At 40.9% G+C, this 20,291-nt stretch overlaps 1 protein-coding gene across 2 annotated transcripts in view; it reads right to left on the bottom strand.

Moving 5' to 3' along the window:
• The window catches only part of CLSTN2 (calsyntenin 2), a 311,640-nt gene that overhangs the window by 21,802 nt on the left and 269,547 nt on the right, over nt 1-20,291 (bottom strand). For both annotated transcript variants that reach the window (XM_063166527.1, XM_063166528.1), the window contains exon 9: nt 9,732-9,894. In XM_063166527.1, coding sequence (XP_063022597.1) covers nt 9,732-9,894 — 163 coding nt within the window. The remainder of the gene's footprint in view (nt 1-9,731; nt 9,895-20,291) is intronic.

Raw genomic sequence — 20,291 nt, 5'->3', positions numbered from 1 at the left:
GAAAATACACACTGGTGTACTGGCAGAAAAGGGGCACCCAAGCAGGCTGTTTCTTCAGAGAAGTAGGAAGGGGTTTTTTGTTTGTTTGTTTGGTTGGTTTGGGTTTTTTGTGGTTTTGTTTCTTGTTTTGTTGTTGTTTTTTCTTTTCTTCTTTTTTTATTTTTTTAACATTACAGCACAAACTGCCTCTTTTTTTCTTACCCCAAAGAAAAGTTCCCAAGGGGAAATTATTCTTGTCCACTCTCATTCATTTGTCCATTTCACAGGAAATTTCCTCTGGGCAGAATTTTGAGATATTTTTTTGACATTTGAGATTTCCTAGAAACTTTCGCATATACGACAGCTAAAGTTCAACCTTTCTGATACTTACCAAGAGAATTATTTGTTAATTATTTGGTAAATCAATAGTGCATTATGGGGACATTGGCTTTTCAGCCAAAATGCTGTTATTTTTATCTGCTTACATTGTCTTGAAAAGTACATATACAGCAGTAATATAACTGGACAGAAAAAGGTATGCTGAATTTAAAAAAAAAAAAAAAAAGCAAGCATCTCCTTAAAAAGGAGACAAAATCATTTAAGAGATTACAGAAGAAGAAGGAATCACATTTTGCTTGAAGCTTCGCATTCTCATATCACTACAGAATTGTGAAGACAGCAAGTTCCAAGGCTAAAATACCAACACTAATCTTGGAGCTTTGAAATTTAGCAACCTATAGTAAGTCTGCCAGTAGGTCTTAATAATCCTGAGGAGATGCAAAATAAGAGGCAGGCTCAGATCAGTGAATGTATTTAAATGTGAAATACACTCATCAAACACAGCAAAAACCTAGTCCTCAACTGTGTTGTATCTTGTGTTTCACTCAGCACTATGTTTATTGATTGCTCTGAATTAATATGCTGTGAATGCTAATTCTTGGAGGATGGTTAAGTGGTTAAGGCTAATTAATGGTAGAGCCAAGTGAGGAAAACAGAACCTTCCCTGCTGTCAGGGAATTAAGTTAATGCCTGTAACACAAAAAAGACTGAAATTACACTATAGTTTAGTCATCAACTATTCTTACTACAATTCCTTCCATGAAAAATTTTTGAAGCTACTGATTTTTTTCTCCTCCTTAAATGTAAATGTTGTGGTTGCCATCACAGTTGTGAGGGAACACAGGCCACAGGATTGTTCAGATCCTGCTGATAAAATTGTGCATTGCTTTTCACACCTGACCCAGCATGCACCAACACTTCTGAAGTCTGGCAGATACAGGAGGATGGATGGTGGCTTTTGGCATTAATTCAACCCTTGTAAAAGGAAGGTGGTGTCAGCAGACTGTGGAGGCATCCAGAACCATGACATCCATTATTATTCACTATAATACCGTTCACCCCTTAGGCATTGTCGAAGTAGCATGCGCCATAGCTTTCACTTGCTAAAATAATAACTGTTTTCTGGACTGAGATCCTTCTGTGCTGGTTCTCATCTCTTTTGCTGCTGGAATTATCTAGGGACATGCAGGAGACCCCACAGGCCCCTCAGTGGGGAGTGATCACGCTGCCAGTGAAAGCAAGACTTTACAATATCAGTTCTTGGCACAGACATAAATAGGCACAGACACAGCTACAGCTGCTCCCTGAAATTTCAAACACACCAGAACAAATAGAGAAGACCAACCTACTTAATTTTAGCTGAGTATGTTGCAGATGTCTGTCTCTCTTAGGGGCAGTTCAGTGGGGATGACTCCTTATACACATGGAGGAAAAGAAATGTTCTGTAATAAACAGTTGATAACTTCCAGATGAAGAACAATTTAGGGGGCTTGAGAACTGTTACCTGGCAATCACCTCTCGCTACAGACACAGAGAGGTTCTGCTAGATACAACATTATATCTGTTAGATACAGCATAAGGGAATCCAGGGGGAACTGAAGAATCCCAGGGTTTGGAATTCATGGGGTTGAAATGTGTTCATTTAAGAAGCAGAGCTTGTTTCCATGACACGTTTGTTTTTCATTTTGCATTGAGTTGATATAAAGTGTGACAGAATTTGATTAGCATTGAATTTTGCAGTTGTAGGTTTGATTACACAGATGTAAAGTGCTGTTTGCCTTCCTTACCAATCTCCAAAGAACAATCAGCACGTCAAAACAAGTGACTTTATTGAGCTCACAGATTTCGCAGGCTTTTTGTCCTATCCTAATAATGAGCAAGTAATTATCAAGGCAGTCAAATCACAATGAGCTTTTCATGGGAAATGGTGAAGTCAAGAGAATTTCCAACTGAGATGCAATTTTTTAAAGATATTCTAGATTCTGGTTATACTGAGCTAGATAATTAAAGAACAATTGAGTATTTAGGGTTCCAACATAAAGACTGAATTAATCTGGGAGCAGGCACAAGACAGTCTGGCTCTGAAGTCCTCAGGTCCAAGCCTCCAAATTTATCCCATCTTTTTACTACAGCAGTTCAGGGAGCTGGGTTTAATGCTCTGACAAGTAGATTGGCTGTAAAACAGGATGAAACTTAACATAGATTTCAGGAGTAGCCCCAATAAGTGACATGACATTTCTCAGCACAGAAAAGTTTTAGTGGGGTTTTTAATATCACTCCGATAAAAATTAATCATAAATTGGTCATCAGACATGGCCCATGTTAAGTCTGCCTTGCTCTGGGTAGATATCATAACCCAACAATTCACTCAAACAGCTTTAGGCTTTAAAGCTTTATCTGAAGTAGGCCAAGTTCAGAGAATACTAAGGGCTCCCTGCTCTTACACGTCCAAATGCTAACTGATGTCTTTGCAATACATCCTTAAACCCAAAGTGGGTATAACTTACACTATTGACAATGATTTTTCTTAGGATAATAAAAACACTATACAATTTTCCACAATTTGGCCAATAGATAAACGTTGCTCAAAAAAACCTATATCCCTATTCTCCAAAAATTATTTTTGTGCTGGTAAGTAGTTCTCCCTGCAGAAATTCAGTTATAAATGGGGCATATATCTGGGGTGACAGATTTGAATGCAAATTCAGCTCTCCAAGAAAACACCCTCCTAAACTAAGCCTTCCATGTGTGTTTGCATTTCTATTACAGCTGAAACTCAGCAAAGGTCTCTGAAGTGCAGTGAAATCTGCCCCATCTTTCTCTGGATGAGAAGGACTGTCGCAGACATCTTTTATGGAAAATCCTTTCCTTGGGATTTTTCCTCCTGAGAAGCTGAAAAGCCTCAGGAACAAAATGTAAACAATGGTTATCTGCTGCTGTGGAATGCAACAGGTGCATCTGGGATTGGTCTCATGTGGTTGTTTCTAATTAATGGCCAATCACAGTCAGCTGGCTCAGACACAGAGCCCGAGCCACAAACCTTTGTTATCATTCTTTTCTATTCTATTCTTAGCCAGCCTTCTGAGGAAATCCTTTCTTCTATTCTTTCAGTATAGTTTTAATGTAATATATATCATAAAATAATAAATCAAGCCTTCTGAAACATGGAGTCAGATCCTCATCTCTTCCCTCATCCTCAGACCCCTGTGAACACTGTCACAAAGGGCAATGCAGCAAGAGCACTGCTGTGCCCATGGAAGCATTGGGACACAGATGCTCAGCATCTCACTGTGCTGAGCTCTGTCCTGGTGCTCTTGCATTCAGGTGTGCTTGTACCTCTCCTCTGAGGTGTCAGGGTTGTGCAAGCCATGGCAGCACCCTTGGCCTGATCCAGCAGTGTTGGATGCACAGTTGGGGGAATCTTTATCTGTTAAATACCTTAATTTCTGGAGGAAGTCCAAGGTTGAGTGATACAGGGTATCACCGGCCGGGTTCTCTGTACAAATCAGGAACGGGAAGGGGCTGTGGAACGTGCCTTGAGCTGTTTTATTTTCCAGCATCAGTCTCATTCCATGGTTATGGCAAAGGGAAGATGCCAGCAGCTCACATCCCAGGCAGCAGACCAAGAACTTAATGTTACAACTTACTTTATAAGCTTCTTGATCAACCACACAAAGCAAAAGCACATTGACAGTAGTTCCATCCAATCACCATAAGCACAGGTGTCTTTGGTTAGACAGTGCTTGCTTATTTCCAATACAATGCCTGCTTGTAAGCCTTAAAACACAATGCACAGAGCTCCATTATTAAGCTTCAACCTTCCTAATATCTTGCTAGATAAACTTTTCTGCAGCTTAGGGAGTTATTCTAGACAAGTGTCAATACACAGCCCATTGTTCTACTTGTCCTTGCTTTCCTACTTTTTAAATAAATTTTCCACTGACCAATCTCATGGCTGCTGCTTAGCTCTAATCACAGTTCTGCTGTATCTGAGGCCTGCCTTTTGCAGCTTTCCCAAACCCCTCTGATTCTGTGGGTTCCCACACAGGGTACTGCTACACTGCCCACACTGGCTCTCTTTTTTCTGACCGCTCTCCAAATTTTAACTCTTCTGGTGCTTCTTGCCTTGAATCATTAGTCAGTTCTGACTGCCCTGGATGATTTCTGTGTCAGCTGAGGGCTGGCATGAGAGGATAATAAGGTTATTCTACTGAAGGGCTTCATAGAAAACCTGATCTTTCCAGCATATGTTAAGATAAGAGGAAAATTATAGGAGAATACAGAAGAAAAGTATAATAGAAAACAGCAATTCCTTAGAAAACAGGACCTACAATAGCCTTCTGCTGTATCTGTGACTGTTGACAGGCTTCTCCTAAATACCTTCTCTATGCAGTGTCCAGCAGGATTACACTGTGAAGTTCCAGCACTGCTGAAGGGGTGGCACTGAGAGAAACAGTGAATTACAGCCATGGTAAGCTACAGCATAACCTTGTGACAAGTAATTCACTTGTGTCCCTTCTTTCCTGACAGAGCTTTAAGAGCCATTCACAAACTCCTTGCCTCCCAAAATGCCTTGTATGAACTCAGGAACTTATCTTGTCAGAGAAACCATGAGGAAGTCTGTCTTCTGCCCCGGTACAAAAATTATCAGACTACCAAATCACATAAACTTGCTTCCTTGCTCTGTCTGCTTTTGCCCCTGAATGTATAGCAATAAAGGGATCAGAGTGGGAACCTATAAATCTTGGCTTAATGGAAGAAGTTTGTCACTCTGTAAAAGGGTCCATTTGCTATGTCCTCAGATAAACTGAATCAGAAATAATGAACTCAGAGGAGAACTTCATGGGGTGAGCTCTTGTGAAATGTGCTCCAGGACAGGCTAACAATTTGTTTGCATTGCTCAGGAGAATTAAATAGCTAAAAGGGAGAATAAGAACACAAGATCATGAATTCTGATTCTATTCTTGCTGTGATGCAGATTTTTTAAGTGACCCGTGGAAAAATCATCTACTGCCCTTTATCCCCACAGAGTATGGGTGACTCTCGTGCCTTGCTGCACCTTTTTATTATTTGAAAAGATCTTGAGACTCTTAAGGTAAACGGGCAAATCTTAAAGTAATTTTGTGCTAAAGAATAAAAAGTGTAGTAATGAGAACCTTGGGGAGCTCCCAATGGACCATGTCTGCTTTGATGCCCATTCAGGGGAGAAGCAGTTCAGAGACAGGGCCACCTCCCTCCTGTTCTCTTTGCTGTCTCTTTTGCTCTGGGAGGCAGACGTGCAAGCAAGTCAATTTTGTCCTTTAGATATGCTGAGAGAGTAATTCTGCCTGAAAATTTCTTTCACCATTAGAGAAAGAGAATCACTTTGGCCTTAAATAACCTGACCTCCATCAAAATCACACCCTTGACAATCATCATCGGACCAGCGATGTGAACAAAATTTTAAAGATGTGAAGATTAAGTTATAGAATTAACCATATGTACCTGCAGAGAAAGCTGTCAAACTTCATGAGGGTACAGAAAGGGCTAATTCCAGGTGTTTGTTTCTGCCCTCACTAGGAGCCCATTTTGCTCAGCTTTGTGGTCAGCCTTACCTTTCCCCAGGCCTCACAGCACTGAAATCCCAGCTAAGGAATGAGATGGGATTTGCCATGCACGGAAGCTGGCACTTTACTGTGGTTACCAAACCAACATCAACACTTTAGCCTAAAGATAATGCTTAAACTCCTACCCTCAAATACACCACCCCACTCAAGTACAGCAGTACTGCACATCAACTGCACAAAAAAGAATTCACTCTAGGCTAACCACTGTGAGGGACCCTAAATCAATGAGTAAATCTGCTTAGATCTTCTGTTTAGTAAGATCCTTGAAGAAAGAACCAAGGGTTTTAGATTAAAAAAGGAAAATTATACCACAGCAACATACAGTATACCTAATTTTTAGTAAAGTTCATATTGACTATGCCAGAACAAATCATGCAGCTTTCCTCATGTGCAGAGTGTCATTAGAACTGGGAAACATTCCCCCGGCTTGGTTTTAAGTAATTGGGCCATTTCCTGGACTGCAGTAAACTTAACCCAGTGCCTGACAGACCCTAGGAAGGGTCTTTTCCATCACTTTTAAAGGCTGGATTTCTGCTTTTTCAACCATCTTCACTCCCTGCTTGTCTCCAAGAATATGCCCTTCAGGAAAAGGCCAATTTTCCCTGCTTTTTGGAGAGCCCTAGCACTCAACTCACATTATTTAAAGAAATTTTGCATAAAATCAGGAACAAACAAATCAGGCAAGATTTTTACGTTGCCAGGGAAAGGGTAAAGATGTAGGAGAGATTTGCTGATGCCACAGACAAACCAAGTGAGCACACCATAGGCTAAAGTTTGAATTTGTCACATAAGCCTGAGGAATTGCACATTCAGTTTGTTTCCATGTTATGGTCAGGAGAACAGCACTGATCTTAAACTGCTCTTATATTTCACTTGAGAAGCTGAAGGTAGAAATAAAAAACAACCTAACTTTTCATAATGGAAGCTATTTAACAAGCCTATAAAAGTCAGAATACAGTTACTCAGGCATTGAAATATTAGTAATAGGCAATAATAGAATTTTACATGTCCAAGATTCCTTCAGGGTACAACTTTGAGAAAGAAAAGGAGGAGGTGCAGGCATGGTGCTTGCTACAGAGCCCCAGGATGAGGAGCAGTGTGAGAGATGGAAAGATCAGGGCTCAAAGAGTCATTCACATCCCAGAGGACACTCAGGCTCCTAAAGAAGCAGCAGAGAACAATTCCCAGTTTCCAGACCAGAAATGAACATTTTCCAGACCAGAACTGAACATTTTCATCAACAAGAGGGTAAATCCCTCATAGCAGTAGCAGATTTTCCTATCAGTGCTAACAAAGTAAATGGCCATTTTTGTTCTTGATTTTTCACTGTCCTCTAAATACACTCCTCCTGCTCCCTGCCAGTCTTTCAGCTGCCCCACAGCCTCAATGACTTTGGGCTGTCAGCAAATCAGAGTCAGTGTGGGGAAAAAAAAGGAATGTTATTTCTTCTGATTCGTTTACTTGTCTTAGTGGAGACTGTTTTTCAAATAATTTGACTTTGACAAACGGATGCTGTGTATTCAGAACTGTAAAGTGGTTTAGTAAAGACAGGAAAGAAGATCTTGCCCTTTCTGAAGGAAGAGGTTACACCAGTGTTCCTTTCTGCCAGTGCTTTAATGAAAAGAAAGGAAATAGTCTTAGCAAACCAGAGCTGGAAATTCTTCATATCCTCTTAACACGGAGACTCCTGAATGGCTTATGACACCGAAATCACCATACATTTTACTGAAATAAACCACAGAATGCGGTAAAGCAGCTTTATAGTGTTGTGAAAATGTAGAGGTTTAGACTATTGTTACTTGCTAAAATGTATAAGCCTAAGTAGACTTAATAACAGTTTAACAGAAAGTATTTATAGACAAAAAATATTTATTTCATTGACCCCCTTTTTCTTGAAATATACAAACTTTGAAAATTATTGTTTTGACTAGAATGATTTGACTAGAATAGATTTGACTAGAACAGAATAAATTTTCTATGTTAATTAATTACTATTTCACAGACTGAAATACAGTGCTGAATCTTATTAACAAAGTGACTTTCCACACCATTCATGTAGAATAGTTTGAGGTGATCAAAACAAATGTACCAAATGATAAGCTTTGTCAAAAGCAGTACCTTGAAATCTTTTTTCACATAACCATTAGAAATTTATCTTCTTGCCTCCCCCATGATAGTTTATCAGAATCTTCAGCACACTGCCTTACTAAATCTTAGCATTTTCATTAGGTGGAAAATTTGTTTCCACTTTTGAGGAACTCAAATTCTGTCACTATGAAAAGAGGAATAACAATATTACAGTAAATACTAATGGCTGCTATACATATGATTTCAGTAGTTTAAATTAGGTGTTCCACCAAAAAGGAAGAAGAATCTTATCCTGAATGGTTATTATTTAAGCCATCAAATTATCCCAGGCAAAAATAAAAATGTTTGAAAACAATATCCACTTTTTATTTCTTAACAGCTTAAATATGAAATATAGTCCCTGGCCTGAATGTATTGAGAGCCTATGTGAGCAGTTTTGCCTTAATTCCTTATCTTCCCAATTTGAGGATTATTCACAGCCTCTATGGCATTTGCTCATGTCTGGAAAGAACTAAATTTACAAATTACATTTGCATTTTCTAACTCTGGAACTTTGATCTAAAAATACTGCACCAATATTGCATAACAAAAAAAAAAAATCAACACATGCAAACACCAGCTAGACAAGAAACAGTCCATACGTTCCAAGTATATGGGATTAGTGCAATGCTGACAGCTTATCACACCTACAATAATTATCAATATTGTCAACTTATGAAATTTTGTTTTTAAGGTTAGTGCAGCTTCATTCTGCATGTTGTCATCAAAGTAAAGATTCGATCTTTACCCCATTCATAATCTAACAGCTGAATTTGCTTCGAGTACTATTAACACTGAACAGCCCTGCCATGAGTAAGATGTCCAAATTTTGCAAATAAGTAGAGATCAAATTGGTAAACAAGGTGATAATGGAGAAAGTGAGACTACATGAAAGAGTGGGGAAGAGACACAATCAATGTTAAAGCATTTTTCCTAATTATAGTTTCCTTCAATTCATACTTCAAGTGGAAAAAAGACAGTGTAAATAGAAAATCAACATGGAAGGGTAATGGAGACAACTTTACAAAAACAGAGCAGAGAAAAAGGAGCGCTTCAGGTATAAGGCAGAGAACAGAGAAAGAAAGTGGTGCAAGGATCAGGTAAAGAGAATGAGAGGAATTGGATTATACAGGGTAGAAAACAGAGAAAGGTAATATTTGAGCAAAAGCCCATATGGCTCAGGGGTTTGGACTTCTGGATTTATTTTACTCTCACTTTTACCTCTGGTGTACAACATGGTGAATCAAGTAAATTCCTGGAATTGCTGGTGAGATACATCCAATGTGAAGGGCCCAGGACTGGGCCATGAGTTGTAAAAGAAATCTGAGGCAGGGACTGAAAAGAGATAGCTGGAGTTCTTTAGTACCTAGATAGTTCACTTAAGGTGGAAGAACAAGGGAAACAATTAAAAGAAGTGAGCACAAAAGATAAAGAAGACAATCTTTCACACTGAATAGACAAACTGTATCCAATACTTCTTCAGGTGATGAAAATGCAAAGCCTGTTAATGTCCTGTCCATTTTATCCTTGGACTTGATTCATTAACAACTCTGGATTTACACCTGATTTTATACCATTAATCTCTTAGCAGTTTATTTCCTATACAATCAGCAAGACAGGCAAGATTCTTTCTCGGCCTGGACTCCTGGTAGTGTTGCCGGTTTTCTGGTGTGATTTTACCTTGCCAGCAGGCCCCCACTGTGAGCTGCATGGCGATGTGGGAGGGGTGGATGGGCCAGTCGTTGGTCACCAGGTACGGCTCGTACGTCGTCCCGTCCATGTACAGCGTCACCACGGGGAACTCCACGTTGACCACGTAGTAGTGCCACTCCTTGTCACAGATCTGGGAGACACAGCAAGGTGTTAGTCAGCTCTTACGGTGGCTGATTGTTATGTCCCATGTGGCTTTCAGATTGTGTTTCCAAATTTCAGTTATGGGAAATAATGTGACTGTAATTTCTATGTCTCCAACATTAATGATGTTGATAAATACTCTTGGCAAAATATATGTAATAAATAGAGGCTTCTTAAAACACACTCTGAAACAAGACATGGATAGAAAATAGAAAAATCAGGCAATTTGGTATTTCATCTGTATTTTCACATTTCCTAATACATCATTATCTTAGGTTACAAATGCAAGATGTGGCTGGGGTTGTGTATTCTATTGCCATTGGTTAGAGGTGGGGCAGTTATCTGCTGTTCATGGGGCAGTTGTTTCTTTATCTCTCCCACAGCCAACCCTCCCTGCAGGAGATCTCTGCTGTCCATGGCCACTGAGTGTCCCTGCAGGGCTGATCCAACCCCAGCATCCCATGGGGAGATGCCCCGCCCAGGGGAGGAGCCAAGCATTCCTGCCTGGATGCAATCTGGGCCTGGCACAGCACAGCAGCCTTTGCCCCCTGCATTGCCAGAGGAGCAGCTTTCTGCTGCCCTGCATGGCCAGAGGGAGCCCAGGCCCATCTGCAGCAGCCCTGGAGCTGCAGAGGAAAACTCCCCCCTTGTGCAGGATCCCTGCTGCAGCAGAGCCACAGCTGGCACTGCAGGAGGGCTGAGCCCCCATGGCATGAGGCTGGGACTGCTCTGACTGTGGCAGGGTTGTTTTGTACTACTGCCTTTTTTTTTTTGGCCCTAATAAAGAACTGTTCATCCTACTCCCGTATCTTTGCCTGAGAGCCCCTTAATTTCAAAATTATCAATGTTCAGAGGGAGTTACATTTTCCATTTCAGGGGAGGCTCCTGCCTTCCTTAGCAGACATCTGTCTTTTCAAACCAAGACAATAATATTAGTTTCTTAATGCTTGTATCTAGTGTTGAAAACAGAACAATTAGTGTAAGATATACAGAGGATGTACTGGCATAGTTACTGAGCATTCCTATTAGGTTCAGATTAAGAAAATGTACAGCCCTTAGTCATTGGACTGATGATTGTCATTTTTAACTTATGCCATCAGTACTTAGAAAGTCCTGTGCAACCTGCCAGGACCTTGACAGTACTAAAAGGATCTGGGCCACGCCCTGTGCAACACAGAGGGACCAGCCATCTATAGATTTGGGCAGGGAACACACCTCTTGTCCACCCTTCATCTTGTGGCCTTGAGCTTTTCCCCAGATGGTGGGAAAATGAGGATCTTTATGATTTCCCTGACAGCCACCAGCTTTGAAAAGCAACAGCCACAGTTACAACATACTTTCAGGATGACAACATTAGTGTCGAATCACACTGAATTTCTGAGCTGGACAGCCAGGGATTACTGCAGGATGGCCAAATCCAGCTTTAGTTTACAAATGTACAGCTGGATGAACCCATGCCTCTAGAGACAGAAGTCTGGTGTGCAAATATAAATGTCTGCCCAATTTTTTTTTTCTGTTGTTGTATCTTTCAATTTAAAAGTTCAAAGGAACAAATCACAGCAAACTGGTAGGATGAGTGGGCTGTTTTAAAAACAAAAGAATAGTTACAACAGCGGTGCTTTCAGTTCTGGGGAGATCCTTGTTTTGGTGCATTAAGAAATGGAAGTGCTTGAATGCAGATATGCTTGCTGTTTCACAGGAGCAAGCAGAAAGTGATGTTTAACCATAACATTTGTCCTTGGCCAGGTGAAGTGCTATCTGGGCAATATCTCCCCTTTGAAAGCAAAAGCTAATGTTTTGTTCCAGAAGACATTTCAACAAGAACTTAATTACTTCAATTTCAAACGGATACATTTATTACTGCAGACATTGTAGCTCCACAGCAAGAGATAAATGCAGCAAGGGGGTGCTGGGGGGAGCCTTCCTTTTGTAAGCAGCAGACAGCACAAATGTTTTCTGAAGGTTAAATGAACTGAAACCAAAATTGAAAGTAAATAAATTGGAAGACTGAAAACGTTATCGAACAAACTCCAACCACCAACAGTATTGTGCAGCCCTGCCTTCCAAGGAAAAACAGCTTGCCAAGCCCCTGACCTCATCAGCATTTGATGCATCCATCACAGCCTCATGCAGCTGACATTTCACAGAAAACAAAACCTCATTTTCAGAGACCTTGCATGGCCAAACCTGCAGGATGAATGCTTGGTACTTTGTGGAGAACTGTTCCACGCTGTTCCTGTTTTGCAACCCTGAACTGCACCATGTGCACCCCATGTGCACCCCAATGAGTGAGTAATCCTCATGTTTAACTCAAGCAAGGGCACTTTGACAGACCAAACCAAAACATTTTGGGGCATTACACCACAAAGAGCACAATAATGTGTAGCCAGTGTAATTAATCCATTAGGCAGTTAGATTTTTCAAAGGAAATGCTTCCTGAAAACACAACATTTCATAAATTCCAGAATTCAAGGCTCCTGCAACTGGGCTCAAGTTCTTCCAAGAAAAAATACAGAAAATACAGATGCCCAACTGTAGATGTCAACACAAAGTACTCAGTAACTTTTATTTTTTCTTATACATTCTGGAACATAAGATAATGCAAATGCAGACAGCTTGGTGATGTCCTCAAGCCCTCACTGACCTGCATTTCCTTAAATTTTAACACATAAACACATTAAGTGTTGTTTTAAAGGATAAGAGTTACGGTCTCAGCTTGGTTGTTCCTGAGATTTAAACACCACTTGTTGGTCATCTTAATTGTCACCCAATTTCAATCCAGCTCAGGGACACAGACACATGTCTATTCTTCTAAACCATCTTTCAGTATCTGTACTGGGCCCCAGTGTAAAACCAAATATTCTACAGGGAAGCAAAAAATTACTTCCAAACTCTGGAATACATCCCAGTGCTTCAGGAGCAGGTAATACTTCATGGCTGGCCATTTCACAAGCAACAAAATAATGAAATAAATAATTGTGGTGTGCAACTTGTTATGCTGTTACTTCAGACACCTTCTTTGCCTTCTTAACACAGGAAACCAGTTTTTTCCCTGCATGTATTACACTGTGGCAATGGAATGCAATGTGAAGCAGTGAAAGCAGGAAAACAAAATTATAAAATATACTACACTGGCAAATAAAGAAATTTTAACACTGTCAAGTTGGAAATTTATTTTAAAAATCTAATTTATACAGCTATCGTAATGAGATAAAATCACAGATGAGTGAGTTGGGATTTCCAAAAGTGCTGGGTGGCTTGGTCTAATCACTCTATCATGCCAGCCTGCCTCAAAAAAGTATTAATCAAATCACAGTCAAAGAAACAGCCTGAAGTCCTAGTGCTGATTACAAGCCATTGCATCGGAATATATTTTTATGAAATAGCTGAAAACAGCCTGCATATAAATCTTATGGAGTATGTGACCTAGGCTCTTGGCATCTTCTAATGAAAAACATCAGGTTTTTGTGCTTTATTTTGGAATGCTCAGGAAAAGACTGAAACCCAACTTCTTGGTCTGAGAAGCATGTGGTGCTTAGAACCAGACTTTGGTGGCCTGCAAAATGCCCCATTTTGCAGCTTTGTCCAACAGCCCAGGCCTGGCACCTGGGACAATCTGCAATTTCCAGCTCTCGGAGCCTCCCTTGGGTCAGTGGGGCCACTCCTGGAATGGAGATCTTTCACTTGCTTGGCTGCAACACCAAGAATGCTCCCCAAGTGCTCAGGGAAGAGCTGTTCATGCTCACCACGAGCCTCTGCTGAGCTCCCTGCACATCCCTCTGGTACCCCTTGGCAGCCTGAGCAGGGAAACAGCTCTGCAGAGCCCAGTGTGCCCATGCCGGGGAGCCTGGGCAGGGAAACAGCTCTGCACAGCCCCTTGGTGCTGCTCAGAGCACAGCTGAGAGTGTCCCCTCAGGGCTTGGAGAGGCACCTGTGGCTCCCATCTTCTGCTTCCTGAGAATTTGCTGAGGAAGGGCTCTCACAACATACTCAAACATCCTCAACAAAAGCAGAAAGAAAAGAAAAAGAAGGGAAGGGAAAGGGAAAGGGAAAGGGAAAGGGAAAGGGAAAGGGAAAGGGAAAGGGAAAGGGAAAGGGAAAGGGAAGGGAAGGGAAGGGAAGGGAAGGGAAGGGAAGGGAAGGGAAGGGAAGGGAAGGGAAGGAAAGGAAAGGAAAGGAAAGGAAAGGAAAGGAAAGGAAAGGAAAGGAAAGGAAAGGAAAGGAAAGGAAAGGAAAGGAAAGGAAAGGAAAGGAAAGGAAAGGAAAGGAAAGGAAAGGAAAGGAAAGGAAAGGAAAGGAAAGGAAAGGAAAGGAAAGGAAAGGAAAGGAAAGGAAAGGAAAGGAAAGGAAAGGAAAGGAAAGGAAAGGAAAGGAAAGGAAAGGAAAGGGAAAGGAAAGGAAAAGGCTCACTGCAAATAGCGCTACTTACTGCAGCTATGAGACAAAAATCCTTCCGCTTGAGTGGTCTGAACCACTCATTCAGTTGACAAAGGTGGTCTGACTGAACCACCTGTTTCAAGAAAGCATCTTAACCCCCATCCTTAGCCATCATTTATTAGAGCACACTTAAAGCACTGGGCCTGCTTTGGGACCCTAAATACGAGGATTATTTCAATAAACTGGGCTGAATTCAGTGGAGAACCAGCAGAAGTGTCAGCTCTGGCCACATGAGGAGAGGCTGAGAGAACTGAGCTTGTTTGGCCAGGGGGAGGCAGCCTTAGGGAAAAACAGCAGCCCTGCAGTGCCAAGGGAGAAGTGACCATGGACAGGCTTTTCAAAGTGGACAACTCTGCATTTTTATATCCCCTCACTAAGGAAGGCAAAAAATGCAGGGAATCGTTATGGCATTAGCATGATTCCCTCAGCCACAGTCCCCTGGTCAACCCTCCTGCCTTATTCTGAAAGCAGCCAAATGCTTTGTGGCTCGGCTTCAAAGCCTGGCGCCTACTACCCCGGTTCAGAGCACTGAAAATAGATGATAATTGGATTGGGAGAGGGATATTGATTTGAGTTTAAAAAACACCACATTTTTCCCTCCATCACCAAAAAAATCCTCCTGAAAGAGCTTTTTAAAAATTTAAAAAGGTTTGGAATTGCTCTTTTTCTGTTGATTCAAATAATTTTGATAGGTTTTTTATATATTTTAAATATTTATAAATATTTGATTATGTATTTTGAACATATTTTTATAGTATTGAGAGAAAACACTGCACTGCTTACAGACAGGGAGCTAAAAGGAAGGTTCTGAGAGACTGTTTCATTATACTTCGATTCAGCTATACAAGAAAAGTCCACCCAAAGGCCACTCCATCATCCCTCCCACCTAGAATTTCTTCTCAACTCTTCTGACATCTTTCACTTGCACAAACTTCCGTCACACTTGCCCATTTCCTCCTATTTCATCTCTATCTCTCTTCTCATTCAGCTCCAGGAGGATCAGCATTTGTAAGGTTTCCATCATCCAAGAAAAGGGTTAAAAATCTCAGGCTCTGCCTGTCCAGAACTCCCAAGGCTGCCCTGCTGGGCACCTTCTCGCCGCATCCCCCTCTTCTCTTTCTCGGCCGGCCCTGCTATCAGATTTCAAGGTGGCACAAGCATAGCCACCTTCTTTCTCTCTCTCTCTCTCTCTGTCTCTGGGGGGGTGCTGCCCAATGCCTCTCAGTGCTCCTGCACCCTTCCATCCTGCAAAAGCCTTCACCCCCCATCTCCGTCCAAGGCCCCGGCCTACCTCACCAGGCCGCACGGCCTCCCCTCCCGCACCCAGCCCACAGCCGGGCAGGGGAGCTCTGACCTCTTTCACCACCAGAACCCAAGAGAGCTTCCCCTGGGAGTTGTCTGCTTTTAACCTCCTGTGTTCTCAGAGGTGTATCCATGTCCTCAGTGGCCAATATTCAAATCTGAGCACCTATTGGTTTGACCGCCAAACTCCCAAAAAACTCGCTTCCTTTTCAAACCAGGACAAAAGGACATGGAATAAAACGATAACCAAAGACATCTTAGTTTTGTATTCTGCAGTGTTCTGTGGTTGCATGGCCACAGTGCTGGTCCTTTTCCATTAGAAACCACCCTTGTTTGAAATTTATCTGGCTGTTCACCTGCACAGATTTGTCTCCTGTCTTACTCTTAGAAGAGACTTGACAACTCTGTCCTACACCAGAAGACTTTCACATTACTCTGAGATGGAGAGATGATAAAAACAATTCACTGGTGCAGTCTTTTACAGCTTTTAGTGGTACATATATACATATGAATGTATGAGATACATAAATATGCATATACATACATACATACACACACACAAAACTTTGGCGTTTTTAATTACAAACTGGAGTGAAACATTTGAAAACAGCGTTGTAGAATAGTTGTGTATTTCTAAAACTTTAAAGTAAAAAGGGATCACTGTTTTTAGAAAGCATGGTACAATCACTGAAATAAAGAAACTCAAACAGCTCATATCAATGTGAATATTTTCTTAGACCAATTTGTAGTATTCTAGTTGTTCAGGCAGGGTATTTTCAACAGCTCATATCAGAATAAACTGATTTACAAACTATTAAAGAAAGGGAAATTATTAGCATACAAAGATGAAAAAACAATTTTAGAAACAAAGTATTTAATAACTGAGTTGGATTGAAATTGAAACTAAACTACTGAAGTGACACACAGCTAATGAAAACTGATCCCTGTTAACTCTACTATTAAAGTTATTGTTGATATTCCTTAAGCTACCAAATAACAATCTTGGTAGGTAATAGAAAGGAAAATAATTTATACAAAGTGTTATAATGGTCCCATAAAGAAACTTCCATGGGATTAGGTTGAATGTTGGTTCTTCTTCACCAGTAAGGCAATTTTTCCTGGGCGATAATCTCTCTCTTGCTCTCACTGCCTTGTGTAAATAAACCCAGTTAACATTATTTGACTGTGGTGCTCTGGATTGCACCATCCCTCTTTCCAGGCTTTCTGGACTAAGGACTGGTCTCCAAAGAAGAATTAGAATGGGAGCAAGGCAGTGGCCTCCTGTTTCAGAAGCAATATTCCCTTCTGAAGCTGTTAGAAACTGGTACCCAATGAAGGGAGTAGCAAAAGTGAGACAGCCAGGATGGGGAGCAGACCACTTTAAGTGTTTTTCATGTTCCTCTACTGTTGTTTAAAAAAGCAAATTAAAAAATCAAGCTATTTCTATTTTATCTGTTCTTTGTTCTTATAATATTTCATTACTTGTAACAGGAAGCTTTATTGAACAGTAACTCATCGTGGTGTATTATTTCCCTTTTTTTCCTTTTGTTCTAAAATCTCCTTTATTTTTCTATTAATGAACACCAACCCATCAGGAATTAAAAAAAGGCAGAAAAATCCCCTGATGTCAGGATACAAAAGGAACAAGTAAAACCATTAAGGATAATGCAAAGAATTTTGCTTCAGAGATGCAGCATGACCACTGGCAGCTTGGATTTGCCCTTGGAAATCTACTGCTGAGGAGAGCAGGAAAAGCAAGGGAAGAGAGGCCCCAGCATGGATGCTGCAGTGTGTCAGGCTCAATAAAATATTGCCTGGCTCCTATCAGGGTGGAAAACTGCTCCTATCTAAATGGAAAGAATGATCAATATTCCAGGATGCATGCACTTTCTACTAAGTAATGAAACATGGGGACATTTTTTAAGACCAACTTGAATCAACTGAATCTGAGGAATGAAAATATCAACCAAAGTCTTAGCAAGAATAAACACTACAAGTTTAATTTCCTGCCTCCCAATTGAAAGGGCCTCTATGATTGTTTCATTTATATGCCAGATATTGATCTACATTGTGATTTGTCTGTATTAATTTTCTGTTAAATATCTCTCTAGACTAAAGAAACTACTATAAATGTTATATACCCAAATGTGTATATATCTGATCAGAGATGAAAAAATGCAAAGACTTTGGGGAGATCATGTCTTTGGGAATTATTCACAAACTGAACACATTTACCACTTAAATAAGAATAATATTGAGGAGAACTGTGAAACCCACCAGATCCTTTGAGCTCCTACCTACTGAAATGGCCTAAACACCTCTGTTTCCTGATATTTGGTTGGCATTATTTATTGAAGTGCTCAAATAATTTTTTTAATTTCGCCTATTAGTGCATTTATAAAGCATTTATAGCATTAAAGCATGTTTTATTTCCAAATGGCACCCATTATGTTCCTGAGGGCATCACTGGGAAGGGAGTACAGAGATCAGGGATGTTTTAGTGTACATTGAGGCACAAATTGTGTCAGTCTTATTTTCTTGCATTATTAATGTCCTTTCCAAATCTAAAAAGGTGTGGGCTTTTGAACAACCTGATTTCAAAGGGAGGTGAAAGGAGCTTTTGGTCTGTGAGTTCCCTCCTTAAGACAGGACACATAGAATTCTGCTTCATTTCACTCATGAGGCCTCATCTTTGAATCTTATCTGGAATTTAAATCACTTTCTCTCATCTCCAAAATCTGCCTTCTTAGGTGACACATGCAGGAATTCTGTCTGTCAGATGTTTCTATTAAGAGATTTGCAACAAACTTATCTTTCACTTTGGAGGGCTCTGTCTGCAAATGGAATTTCGGTCATAAACTAAATTAAATGCTCATTTAGCACACCTCCTGAAAAAACCATTATTTGCTAGAAAACCAAGCAAATAATTTTCAGTTTATTAATAGTACTTAATCAAAAAATAAGTTTAATTAAAAAAAAAAGCTATGAGGGTTAATACAAAACAAACCCTGCTATTCTTTGCCATTACCTCTCAAATATTAATATACATGCTTTTTATTCAGTTTGCTTTCTAGAAGCCTGGCTGAAATGATAATACTCAAACGTTTAAAGGTTACATTTGAGTCAGGCAACTTGACTGCCTGCTGCTTCAAGGGCTGAGACAATTGAGAGCTGTGGCCACACTCCTGAAGGGTCTTTTTTGTCTCTCTGAGCATCAGGAGGTGGCATGAAGAAAAAGGAGGCTCTCCCTGTTCAAAGCAGGGTGATACATCCTTTCCTTGCTGCCGAACAAATAAAACACTTGGTTCAGGCAGCTTTTAAGATGTTATAAAGGTACAAAGAGTGGGATCAATGCAAACTTGACCCCGGAGACAAAGAAAACAGGGTGGCTGGGGCTTGTTTGCTTTAGAGGACAAACACTTGTGCTCAGCTCTAAAAACACCTCCTGAAGAGAGCTCCTGTCTCCTCCCTCTCACACAGTCCCACCTACACACACCACTCAGTTTGTCAGACCAAGGGACTATGCTCCCTTATCAATGCACATCCCACAGGAAGTTATATGCTGGCATTAATTCATTAAATAAACATCCAGGCTTGATGCCTGAGCTCTCATCTCCCATCTGGGAAACACTGGGGTTCCCAGGCTGGGCTGCAGGCAGAAGAAAACCCACCTGGATCCTGCCTGGGGCTGCACACCTGTCCTTTGCTGGCTCTTTGAAGGCCCCCAGCACTTGGCAAATCCATCTTCAAAGGCTCTGATCTCTGAAGGAAGTGCTGAGACTGCTTGCAAGGCCTGCTTTGAACACGCTCAGCAAAGGCAGATGCAGCTGACATGGGTGTTAAACACCTCTCATGATTTCCACATTTCGGGAGAAGCGGTTTACTTGAAACGTTATTTGCGCTGTTGAAAGGGCACAGTGCAAACTGGGGATGAAAGAATCCCTGCTTTTCACACAAGTCTCACACTGAATTGAGAGGATCTTTCCAGGGAAGGGAGTGGAGGGAATTCCGTGGAGGGAATCTCGTGCAGCTCAGAGCTCTGGCAGGTGTGGATACTGCAGCACCCTGAGCTGGGGGCAGCTACAGCAGCATAAAGGCACAGCAAAAATAGGTGCTCCTTATTAGTCTGGCATTTACTTCTGTTCCAGCAGACAATTAGGACATAATGCAGGGAAAAGCAAATGGTATTTTGTTTTAATGCAGCTAAAAGGTGGCAATGAGTCATACTTGGCTCCCTTAATAATTTCTGTAAGGTGAATAATGGTTGTGTGTCCATGCTGCTGTATTTATACATAGATATAAGTCAGGAAATGATACAACTCAAATATTATGCATAGTCTCTTTAGTGAAATGGGGACTGCTGGGGCTTTAATTACAGAGCTGGCATTTTGCAGACAGACTGATTATGTGTTATATACCGTAGGAAGGTAATTAGTTATCAGCTGTATGTGTGACTTTGCCAAAGATTGCTGTTATTTTGTCAATATGCAGCTTGCTTCTAGTACTAATCATGATGTTCTTTATTCACAATTGAGCTGTCTGAAATTTTCCCAGGGAAGCACTGTTTCGCTGACTGGTAAATGGGTGCTGAAATTACTATTTTTAGAAATGGGAGAACAGGTTCTTCAGGTAAAAAATAAAAAAACA

This window comes from Melospiza melodia, chromosome 12 (assembly GCF_035770615.1).
Source record: "Melospiza melodia melodia isolate bMelMel2 chromosome 12, bMelMel2.pri, whole genome shotgun sequence".
Lineage (NCBI taxonomy): Eukaryota > Metazoa > Chordata > Aves > Passeriformes > Passerellidae > Melospiza > Melospiza melodia.
This window is presented reverse-complemented; position numbering and strand designations above follow the sequence as displayed.